A 12238-nucleotide genomic window follows, 5' to 3' on the forward strand; every position below is an offset into this window, starting at 1 on the left:
TATGTGTTGGCTCCTCTCGATTGAAGCCTCTGCGCTCTGATTTTAGAGACGATTTAGTTTTCCCGGCTGGGAGAGCGTCAATAGTCTGGATTACTCCATCATATTGTGGCTCGTCATCGTCTTCGGGATCCTGTTGCCTTTTAGGATCCTGAGGAGCGCAGTTCGCACTTCTCTGTTTCTTATTCTTTTTCGGCGGCTTGCTTTGGTATTTTTTTAACGTCCCTGCTTTCACAAGAACATCAATATCTGCTACCAAATTTCGGCACTCCTCGGTATCGTGACCGTGGTCTTGATGGAAGGAGCAATATTTATCCTGACTTCGGCGCGTGGCCGATTTCGTCACCGGCTTTGGTTTTTCGAACATATCAGAATGCAGTTCGAAAATTTCCGCTCTCGACTTGTTCAATGGTACGAACTGAGCGGGTGGTTTCTCAGGATTGAGACGTGGTCCCAATCTGTCTTGTACCGGTGCCCTTTGAATTCTTTCAAAAGGAGTTCGGCGAGGATGTCCCTGATCGCTATGATCGGGCTTCCTCTTGTCTCCTCTGGAAGAGCTGTCTAAAGACCGTTTTCGACGGTCTGCCTCATCAGCACGAGAAAACTGGTCCGCAATGTCCCACATCTCTTGAGCTGTTTGCGGACTGCATTCAACGAGCTTTCTGTAGAGAGCTCCTGGCAGAATTCCATTTTAGAATGCCGAAATGACAAGTAGATCATTGAGATCATCTACTTGTAGGCATTCCTTGTGGAATCTTGTCATGAAGTCGCTAATCTTTTCATCGCGACCTTGACGTATAGAAAGCAGCTGAGCCGAAGTGATTCGGGTTTCAGCTTTCTGGAAGAACCTCCTATGAAAAGCATCCATTAGATCTCTGTAAGATCTAATGCTGCCTTGAGGGAGGCTATCAAACCACCTTCTTGCGTTCCCGATGAGCAGCTCGGGAAACAGCTTACACATATGAACCTCATTGAGACCTTGGTTCGCCATATTATACTGATAGCGTCCCAGGAAATCATGAGGATCCACTAACCCGTCATAAGTCACTGACGGAGTTCGGTAATTCTGTGGCAACGGAGTTCTGGTGATATCATCCGAAAATGGAGTCTTCAGCGCTCCATACATAGCGAATCCGACATCTCTACGGTATGGTGGAGATGGAGTTCTCCTGTGATTTCGGTAACAAGGAGGAGAAGGAACATATCGGTGGTGAGGATTCTTTCTCCTGGAAGATACGACACTACTGCGGTAGTGACTTTCATGTCTGGAGGGGGAGGGAGAATCCGTCGTTTTCTTCTCCGGCTTCTGGCTCTTTTGCAGGAATGTTAAGAACTCATCCTGCTTCTCAGCCAAGAACAACTTGACAGCCTCATTCAAATCGAGCTGCTGGGGAGGCTCGGTGCGATGACTTTTTGAGTGGTTTGTTCTTTCACCGTGAGAACTGGAGGCAGATTTCTCCAGAGGCTGTTTTCCAGACCTACGGGCTGGACTAGCTTCCTCACGTTCATCACGGACGGAAGTATGGGTATTATGTGATCTGGTACGCATTTTTTGGTGGAAGAGGATCAAAAACTCGCTTTTATCACAGTTTTGGTTTTCTGTGTTCCCACAGACGGCGCCAGTGATGATTTAGCGAATTTTTGATGGGAATAAATGCAAGTAATAAATGAAGATCACAACACTGAAAATTACGTGGTTCGATTTACTGAGGTAAATCTACGTCCACGGGAAGAATAGAGGGCAAATTTGTATTGCTTGATCTAGCTTACAGATTACAATACTGATTTGCTATATGAGATTCAGGATCTAGAGAACTTAACCCTGGTCTATCTGATCTAAGTTCTATTTATACATTCGAACTAAGATCGTGGTTTGCAGCCCTGGTAGGGGGGTTGATAACTGCTTAATACCACTAAATAGATCGTGGGTGTAATGGAGGTCGTGGAGATCCTGCATGGGTCCACTATCTCCTTGTTCGGTCGAATACTGAGACCGAACTGCTGAACTTTGCCGATCAGCTTTTGCCGATCTGAGAGTTGAGCTCGATTGGTCGGCTTTTACCGAACTATAGGCTGTGACCGAACTCTTTGGTTGTGCCGAACTGATACTCTTTCTTGGGTTTTGGGCTGATGGGCCGTCACTGCTATTGGGCTCGCAATTATTGTTTAGTTGTTTAGTTCGTATCCCATCATGATTGTTGTATTAATCTGGTGAGCGAGTTAGTGAAGTACTTAGAAAACATCACTTTTATCGACTTTATTAAGCTCACTCCGGCGGCGGGATCGGTAGTTCATGGATACAGAGTCCAGACGAAGGAAAGGAAGATTAGTTTCTTTAGAACACTTGCCTAAGTATTCTAGAGTAACTAATAGACTGAAAGTTTGAGTCATCGTAATCTTGAATATTCTAATCAATAGACGAGTCCAAGTCACCAAAATCACAAGGGCAATTGGCAGTGTAGAGGGGATATGCACAATGTAATGTTTTATGTGATCTTCTTAAGTTTTTCTTAAGAAGTTTGTCAACATACTCCATAAACAGATAGCCAACGCTAACAAAAAACAGTGAATACATTCCAAATGTCGTTCAAATGTAGCACGAAACAGGTTGAATTGCTTTAAAGTCAGATAACAACCATTTTCACACTCGGCTAAACATAGAGATCCTAGAATGTGGCAAAATTGAACACAAGTGCCTATAACATAAAAAAAAGTTACTCTTCTTCCTCAATGACTGAGGTGCCCAAACCCTTCAAGCCACCTTCTGGAATTTCAGCAACAGTCACCAAAGAGTAGAGCTCCTCCTTGGCATCCTCGTCATCGTTCCTCTTTCTTGCAATTCGGACACGAATCCTTCTCGGAACACTGCGGATGCCACGGCTCCAGATATGCTTGTTCAACTTGACATCAACCCTCACATCTGTAGTTCCCATGGCTTTCTGGGCAAACTTTCTGATTTCTTTAATAGCATTTGGAGCCTTCTTCTTGAAGGTGCTGCCCCAAATATTTAAATAAGTCAATCATAGTGTTGGAGACAGTTCCAATTTCTAACTGTTGAGATTTCAAAGCAAAAGCAAGGCAATAAAAGTTCACAGCCATGTTTACAGAGAGGGCCAATACTGATACAACTATATATTCCTGTACATATAAGTATAATTTTAGAATTACTTCAAAATTGCAGATTGATGCAAGCTAATTAGTTGCGCTAGTATTATGTTAAGGTTGATCCAACTGTTTACACCACATTGGTAAAAGAACAATAAAGATATATACTTGAATCCTACTGTTGTATGATAAGTGTGCATCTTTCCATTTTATGTGATAGATTAACAACTCAAGCTTCAATATTACAATTTCGTGTAGCAGGACTTGATGCTAGAAATTAAAATTTCTACGAATACTTTTAGCGATAAAACAAGAGACTCTAAATGAACCAGATCCAAAAAACGAATAAATCGGAATTACAGAGCAACAGAAACTCCGAAATATCTCAAATTCTTCGGATAGATCAGTTCACAGCCAAAAGCCGCGCAATCGAAATACAAATCAAACAGAGAGATTGCTAAGACGACAGCTTAATCCAGTAATCTTACAAAATCAATATCAAATGAAAGTGTATAGCGTATGAGAGAGAGAGTACCATCCGTGGAGGCGCTTGTGGAGGTTGATGGTGTACTCCCTGGAGACGACCTCCTCCTTCCTGACCTTGCTACCCTTCTCCACCATTTTGGATTTGGCTGCTGCTGCTGCTGCTGCTGTAAACCGCACTGCTTTTGCTTCGCTGGAGCTAAGGATGGTGAAGAAACCCTAATTTGATGGAAAACGGTTTATATGGAGCACAAAATATCCAAATATAACGAAGCCCACTTCGAATAACCTATTAGATCAGTAAGCCCAATATTAACAACTTCAATGGGCCTAGCTTAAATCACATACTATATAAATTGACAATTTCAATAATCAAATTGATGTTTTTTTTGGCTTTTTTAGTAAGAAAGAAGCTCAAACAATGTCAGAAAGTAGTAATTCAAAAGGCCTTATAAAACACAAAAATTGGTAATTAAATAAAAAATAAACTTTTTTAGTAAAACATATACAGTATAAATGAAAAGTTCAAGTAGTATACAACGTGAATCATGAGTGGTGACCACTATACAAACTTAGGTGGCATTAACCAGCGGCGGAGGGAGGTGGGGTCGAGTGGGGTCGGCCGACCCCACCGCCGTCCCCGGAGGACAGCCAGAAAAATACTCCCAACGGTCCCCGACCCCACAGTCTCTGGAATTCTGCCCTTGATTCGATGCTTGACCCAGTCACTGCGCCATGGCTCATGGTTGATTTCGTGTCTGGGGTGAAGCTGTGAAAATCAGAGATGGATAATTGGGGAAGAAAGACTTCAGTTGGGCTTTGGCCTTGTACTATTAATTACTCCCTTGACTATTGCATAATTAGACTATTAATAAAGACAGATGAGTCAAAAATGGTAAACTATGTTCTAACTATCTTTATTTATAAAAAAACAGATCAGTAAAATTATTTTTTGTGGAATATATTATGTAATGTAATGCTACGGGAAACACTAAAAGGGCTACCGATTTTATATGTATATTATTTAATGTTAACAAATTAGAAAAAATTATACTCCTATAAGACTATATTTTAGTATGTGATTATCTATAAAATATGGAGTAATAATTTGGTCATATCATGATAACATGTTTTTAGATTTTTAAGTAAAATATTAGTTTTTGAAATTTGATTCCACTTTTTATTTGGGGTGATTTAATTTTGAAAAACCAAACATAACGATTAACCAATTTAATTTATATATATTATTATTATTTTGAAATTTGGTTTTACCTCTTTAATCATGTTTTATCATTTTATCATTTTTATTTGGTGATAACAATTATATATTTTCCCTAATTTTAATTAATATGATCAATATACTATTTTTCATTATTAAATTTAATTACCTTCCTTTCTATATTAATGGATTAAATTTTTTCAAAAAGATCTCGAGTTTCTGTTAGTTGTTTTAGCTAATGTTGAATAAGAATCACAACGTCTAGAAAATTTTGTGAGATAGTTTCTATTGATAGTTTTGATATGAATATTATATATCAGTTATCACGTTTAACATAAGATGGATACATTTCATCTATAATGTATTTTTATTAAACACACATATTTAAATACTATTATTTATTTTCTCATTCGACCCCACGATTTTTTATTCCTGGATCCGCCATTGGCATTAACATACCAGGATTCATGGTCTCATAGTGTCCCGTCTCTTTTGAAGTCTCCAATCTCGTTCAATTCCTAGTGTCGCTTAAGTTATCAATCACTAATACCTACAATAATGAGAAATTAGGACATCAGCCTCTAGTCCAATTACTCTATCACGAAAATAAATGTCTCTTCTATATCTGTCTATTAAATTGTCTTATTGTGAATATGTCATATAAATCATATTATCACATAGAACATAGAGATTTACAACTCTTATTATTATTATTATTATTATTATTATTATTATTATTATTATTATTATTATTATTATTATTATTATTATTATTATTATACTTTTTTAGCATAGAATCTGAGCATTTAGGAAGCACGTAAATGGAAATATTCTTATACTCCTATCTTTGCAAAACACACATGTGTCATCTTCAATTTTTGCGATGCTGAGCAAATAGAAAGATACCCCATTATCGTATATTTATCCATGAACTACATATATATATGTGTTATAAAAATTATTGTGAATTATTTATATAATTTTCATAAAAACTGTGATTTATTGTTTTTTCATATTTTTTGGTCGTTGCCGCATTTCTACGGTATTTCTGTACTACACAGTAAAAATATTAGTCACTATGTCCTGTAAAAATATATGCACTTTCCATTTCCGTATGCCTCATTAAAAATATATGTATTTCTATTTAGGAAAAGTTGTCACCAACTTATTACTTATATATATTAATTTATTTATAACTTATATTATTATGGCATGTACGTATTTTTATAGGACGGAAATAGTATAATTACTTGTCATACAAACTTTTAATTAATTGGCCATTTCAATACTATAAAGAGGGGCATACCAAAGTTTCCCTATTCATGGTCGAACGAAATAAAATAGGTCTATAGCTAATAAATCATGGAAATTTATCCTCCCTTTGCTTTATCTTCCTTTTCCTTAACAGTTTTATCTTTAGCCTAAAGCTACTTTTATAGTACCATGATAAATTTGTTTATTTTATTTCCCAAATTTCGATCTACGCAACAATCATATGTTCGTTTGTTACATTTTTTTCACTTATTTATATATTTAGTTTTATTTTAAAAAATATTTTAACGGTGTGGCATGAATTGCATATCTGATGTGTAAAAGTACAATCTTTATATGGCACTCGATATTATGAATTTATGATTAAGATTTGATTGCAAAGTTTGTGTGTCTTTAGTTGAAAAAACTTACTATGCCCATTCTCAATCAGTTAGCTCCTTTTTCATTTTCAATTTTTGAGATATATCATATCATTAATCAGCCAATGCACATGAATGTATCAGTGGGCTGAACCAGGTCAGTATTCTTGAAAAACTAGCACTTTTTTCTTGTTTTAGTATAAATTATTAATGCTTGAACATGTTTAAAATAATGCAGGGATACGATACGGTAGTAGGAGAGAGAGGGGTTCAGCTGTGGGCGGGCAGAAGCAGCGCGTAGCAATTGCAAGAGTGATAATCAAGAAGCCAAAGATACTACTACTAGACGAGGCAACGAGCGCGTTGGATGCGATAGTTCAAGAAGTTCTAGATAGAGTGATAGTGAAGAGAAGTACTATTGTGGAGTAGGTGATTCGTTCCGCAATTGTGGTAGCACATAGGCTATCTACAATCAGGGGAGCAGACTCCATTGCGGTGTTCAAGAATGGATGCATTGTGGAGAAAGGAAATCACCAAAGCTTGATCAATATCAAAGATGGCTATTACTCCTCTCTTTTAAAACTTCACCATGCTGCATTGCCTTAACATCATTTTCTTGGGTGTAAGAAATTCTTTTCCTATGTCTGTAGATTGCTCACTTCCGCAATAACATGGGAGACAGCAGTAGTGGTGTTAGGATTGGTTAATTTGGCCAGAAGGGATGAAAAGAGAGGGAGATGAAGAGTATGAAGGATGCATGAGATGGCTTAGGCGGGAAATTATTTATTCAATTAATTTCAGTTTGTCTGTTTTTATTTATGAGGGAACTACAAAAATGTTTTCTGGACTATAGATTTATCTCGCTCATAATCCATGGACTTTAAAAATATCTCTAGTAGTCTCTGAACTAAGGATTTATTTCAAAAGAGGTCATTTTGCACCGTTTTCTCCAAAAAATGCCCTTTTGGGGCTGGATAATTTGGCTTTTTCACATTTTTAACCTTTTCAATCTGATATTATTTCAAAAATTATTTTCTTCTTTCATTTGTCATCCTTCACTTTGTTTCTTTATTTCAATATTATATTTAATTTTATAAAATAAATTTATAATTTAGAGTTTTAAATACCAATACATTATTTTTAGTTAAAATTATTAATTTATGTATTCTATTATAAAAGAGTTTTGTATGAGCTGACTGTATAGTTTTGTTTTTATATATAGTTGTGAGTTGAAAAAGAATACATAAATTAATAATTTTAATTAAAATAATTTAATGATATTTAAATTTAATTTTATAAACTTAAATCTAATATTGAAATAAAGAAACAAAATAAAGGATGACAAAGAAAGAAGAAAATAAATTGTAAAATAATATCATATTTAGTATATCATTGAAATAATATCAGATTGAAAAAGTTAAAAATGTGAAAAGACTAAATTGTCCAACCTCTAAAGAGAGCATTTTCAGGAGAAAACAATGCAAAATGACCAATTTCAAAATAAACCCTTAGTGGCAGGATCAGTAGTGTATGGATACAGATTCCTGAAGGAGGAAATAAGGAAGATTAGTTTCTTTAGAACACTTGCCTAATTAACAGACTGAAAGTTTGAGTCATAATCATGAATATTCTAATCAATAGACAAGAGAGTCCGGGTCATCGTAATCACTAGGGCAATTGGCAGCGTGCAGGGGAAGTGCACAATGTAATGTTTTAATGGATCTTCTTAACTTTTTCTTAAGAAGTTTGTCAACATACTCCATAAACAGATAGCCAACGCTAACAAAAAACACGGTGAATGCATTCCAAATGTCGTACAAATGTAGCACAAAACAGGTTGAATTGATTAAGAGTCAAGCATAAAGATTCTAGAGTATGGCAAAATTGAACATAGCAAGTGCCTATAACATTAAAAAAGTTATTCTTCTTCCTCAATGACTGAGGTGCCCAAACCCTTCAAGCCACCTTCTGGAATTTCAGCAACAGTCACCAAAGAGTAGAGCTCCTCCTTGGCATCCTCGTCATCGTTCCTCTTTCTTGCAATTCGGACACGAATCCTTCTCGGAACACTGCGGATGCCACGGCTCCAGATATGCTTGTTCAACTTGACATCAACCCTCACATCTGTAGTTCCCATGGCTTTCTGGGCAAACTTTCTGATTTCTTTAATAGCATTTGGAGCCTTCTTCTTGAAGGTGCTGCCCCAAATATTTAATTAAGTCAATCATAGTGTTGGCATATAATAGGGCAGACGATTAAGAACATAAGTATATGATATCACATAAGGAAAAATCTGAAAACACTGTAAAAGCATATATTGAAACAAAATCAGAAGCAATTAATCTGCACCAACAATCAAGTTAAGTGAAGACAGTTCCAATTTCTAACTGTTGAGATTTCAAAGCAAAAGCAAGGCAATAAAAGTTCACAGCCATGTTTACAGAGACGGCCAATACCGATACAACTATATATTCCTGTACATATAAGTAAAATTTTAGAATTACTTCAAAATTGCAGATTGATGCAAGCTAATTAGTTGCGCTAGTATTATGTTAAGGTTGATCCAACTGTTTACACCACATTGGTAAAAGAACAATAAAGATATATACTTGAATCCTACTGTTGTATGATAAGTGTGCATCTTTCCATTTTATGTGAGAGATTAACAACTCAAGCTTCAATATTACAGTTTCGTGTAGCAGGACTTGATGCTAGAAATTAAAATTTCTACGAATACTTTTAGCGATAAAACAAGAGACTCTAAATGAACCAGATCCAAAAAACCGAATAAATCGGGATTACAGAGCGACAGAAACTCCGAAATATCTCAAATTCTTCGGATAGATCAGTTCACAGCCAAAAGCCGCGCAATCGAAATACAAATCAAACAGAGAGATTGCTAAGACAACAGCTTAATCCAGTAATCTTACAAAATCAATATCAAATGAAAGTGTATAGCGTATGAGAGAGAGAGAGAGTACCATCCGTGGAGGCGCTTGTGGAGGTTGATGGTGTACTCCCTGGAGACGACCTCCTCCTTCCTGACCTTGCTACCCTTCTCCACCATTTTGGATTTGGCTGCTGCTGCTGTAAACCGCACTGCTTTTGCTTCTCTGGAGCTTAGGATGGTGAAGAAACCCTAATTTGATGGAAAACGGTTTATATGGAGCACAAAATACCCAAATATAACGAAGCCCACTTCGAATAACCTATTAGATCAGTAAGCCCAATTTAACAACTTCAATGGGCCTAGCTTGAATCACATATATAAATTGATCATTTCAATAATCAAATTGATGCTTTTTTTTTGACATTTCAAACAATGTCAGATAGTTGTAATTCAAATGCTCATATAAAACACTAAAATAGGAAATTAAATAAGCAACAAACTTTTTTGAGTAAAACAATACAGGCTAAAAGTTTAAGTGACAACCAATAAAAGCCAAATAAATCCTAACAATGAATCAAGATCACAACCACTTAAATTATCAATTACTAATCCCTACAATAATAAAAAATTAGGACACCAACCTCTAATCTAATTACTCTGGCATAATAATAAATGTTTCTTCTATATCTCTATCTCTATTATATTGTAGCTCTTGGAATTGATTTATTTCTGGCCAATTATGTTGTTCGGTGTGTGTTGTTTCTTTCGTATGGCCCCACATGAATGATGATGCCCGCACTGTATGTCTCTTAAATGACATTACCAAAGTCTACACAACAGGCGTGTTCTCTATTTTTTGAACAAGAATTAAACCAAAAAATGAGAAGTGCCCCTTTCCAAATTACCCCTCTCAGCTAATTTTCCCCCTTTACCGTCACTCATTTGAACATTCCAGATTTGTGTAAATCTCTAACCCTAGCCAGCGGTGGCGTCGAATCTCTCATCTCGTTTCCAAGGTAATCGGAAGCTCTTATCCCATTTCCAAGCTTTGATTCTGTGTTTGGTTGAATTCGGGTACCAATCTCTAGTACCCCGCGATTCACCGTCGATATTTTTCGGACTATCAGGTGACAAGGGAATTTGGGTTTTTTATAGGTTGCTGGAAAACTAACATAGCTACACCTACGACGTAGCAAGAAACGGATCACTTACAAAGGTACATACTGCCCCGTCGGGGTGAGCATCTTCGGTTTGCAATTGAGCTTGCATTTGTAATGAAATACGCGTGCTTTGCTGTGCTAACTTCAATACGTGGGGTGCTTTGAATATCTACACCGCCATAGTTGCCCGAGTTGCTTGATACATACACATTACCCGCGGTGCTATTGGAGGCCTTTCATCAACGAGCGTCGGAACCGTGTTGTGCCTCACCCATTACACCTGCCAAAAAAGTCCATGTATTGAACCTTATCAAATGTGAGACGTGTTCGATGTGATACGACGGAGCAAGCAATTGCACTTTGGTGATGATTTTACCCAAAATCGAATGGGGTGGGGAGAGATTACCCGAGTTGAAGCTCCAGTCTACTGCGTGCAGTGTGTGATTTCGAATGGGAGGACGACTCATTGCTATGAAAAAAATGAATCCACCCAACAGGCAAACCGTGTGTTGTTCATAATGCACGCGGAGTTGAAAATTCAGAATGCGCTTAGGGTTAATATGGGAAATTCGGGGTGAATGGACGCCCAATTAAATAATGCGAATTAATGTTACATTCAAAACACAACCCATATTTGAAAAGGTGAACACCAGTGTATACTCTTGTGCAAGTGGGTCAGGCCTTATCAATTCTGTGTTTGTTTTAATTCTGCCTAGTCCAAACTGTCTTAGCGAACGATATGAATATGTCATATAAACCATCTCATCACATAGAACATAGAGATCTACAACTCTTATTATGACCTTTTTAGCATAGAATCTGACCAATTTAGGAAGCACGTAAATAGAAATATTCTAATACTCCTCCTATCTTTGGAAAACACACGTGTCATCTTCAATTTTTGTGATGCCGAGCACATAGAAAGATACCTCATAATCGTATATTTATCCCTCAATTTGTAAATTATTTATACAATATTCATAAAAATGTGATTTATTGTTTTCTTGCATATTTTTGGTCATTGCCGCATTTCCACAGTATTTTTATACTACATAGTAAAAATATTACTCTATCTGTCCTATAAAAATATGTGCATTTTCCATTTCCGCTTGTTCCATTAAAAATTATCGTATTTTCACTTAAGAAAAATTGTAACCAACTCACTATCCATAAACATTAATTTATTTACCATTTTTATCATTATGACATGCACATATTCTGACGGAAAAAATATGATTAGTTCTCACACAAACTTGTAATTAATTCATTTCAATACTATAAAGAGGTGCATACCAAAGTTTCCCTATTCGGGTCAAACGAAATAAAATAGGTCTATAGCTAATAAATTATGGAAATTTATCCTTCTTTGCTTTATCTTCCTTTTCTTTATCAGTTTATCTTTAGCCTAAAGCTACTTTTATACTAGGATAAATTGGTTTATTTTATTTCCCAAATTTCAATCTACGCAACAATCATATGTTCTTTTTTACATTTTTTTCACTTATTTATATATTTATTTTTTAATTTTAAAAATTATTTTAACGGTGTGTGGCATAAATTGCATATCTGATGTGTAAAAATACAATATTTATATGGCACTCGATATTATGAATTTGTGATTAAGATTTTATTGCAAAGTTGCCTGTCTTTAGCTGAAAAAACTTACTATGCACATTCTCAATCAGTTAGCTCCCTTTTCATTTTCAATTTTTGAGATTATCATATCGTTAATTTCAAATTAATAAATTACAAA

At 36.0% G+C, this 12238-nt stretch overlaps 2 protein-coding genes across 3 annotated transcripts; both read right to left on the reverse strand.

Annotated features, from left to right (window-relative positions):
* Positions 1-2550: 2550 nt before the first annotated feature.
* LOC121806183 (60S ribosomal protein L31) lies at positions 2551-3801 on the reverse strand. The gene is made up of 2 exons (XM_042206130.1): positions 3638-3801; positions 2551-2991 (listed from the first exon to the last, which is right to left on the reverse strand). The coding sequence occupies exons 1-2, from the start codon at positions 3721-3723 to the stop codon at positions 2712-2714; spliced, it is 366 nt and encodes a 121-aa protein (XP_042062064.1). The 5' UTR covers positions 3724-3801; the 3' UTR covers positions 2551-2711.
* A 4414-nt stretch (positions 3802-8215) lies between these two features.
* On the reverse strand, positions 8216-10684 carry LOC121809661 (60S ribosomal protein L31-like). 2 transcript variants are annotated; one of them, XM_042210410.1, is made up of 3 exons: positions 10538-10684; positions 9417-9574; positions 8216-8633 (listed from the first exon to the last, which is right to left on the reverse strand). In XM_042210410.1, exons 1-3 carry the CDS (start codon positions 10592-10594, stop codon positions 8354-8356), a joined length of 495 nt encoding a protein of 164 aa, XP_042066344.1. In that variant the 5' UTR covers positions 10595-10684; the 3' UTR covers positions 8216-8353. The 2 variants fall into 2 exon arrangements, with proteins under 2 accessions (XP_042066344.1, XP_042066345.1); XM_042210411.1 differs by lacking the exon at positions 10538-10684 and adding an exon at positions 10300-10344.
* Positions 10685-12238: the final 1554 nt, after the last annotated feature.

The sequence above is a fragment of the Salvia splendens genome, chromosome 6 (genome assembly GCF_004379255.2).
Source record: "Salvia splendens isolate huo1 chromosome 6, SspV2, whole genome shotgun sequence".
Taxonomy (NCBI): domain Eukaryota; kingdom Viridiplantae; phylum Streptophyta; class Magnoliopsida; order Lamiales; family Lamiaceae; genus Salvia; species Salvia splendens.

Coding starts and splice junctions, on each gene's coding strand:
- LOC121809661 (XM_042210410.1), bottom strand. CDS start 10,594: ATGCAAGCTCAATTGCAAACCGAAGATGCTCACCCCGACGGGGCAGTA. Junction 9,575..10,537: donor ACGGGGCAGTATGTACCTTT/GTAAGTGATCCG, acceptor CCATCAAATTAG/GGTTTCTTCACCATCCTAAG. Junction 8,634..9,416: donor CACAAGCGCCTCCACGGATG/GTACTCTCTCTC, acceptor TATTTGGGGCAG/CACCTTCAAGAAGAAGGCTC.
- LOC121806183 (XM_042206130.1), bottom strand. CDS start 3,723: ATGGTGGAGAAGGGTAGCAAGGTCAGGAAGGAGGAGGTCGTCTCCAGG. Junction 2,992..3,637: donor CACAAGCGCCTCCACGGATG/GTACTCTCTCTC, acceptor TATTTGGGGCAG/CACCTTCAAGAAGAAGGCTC.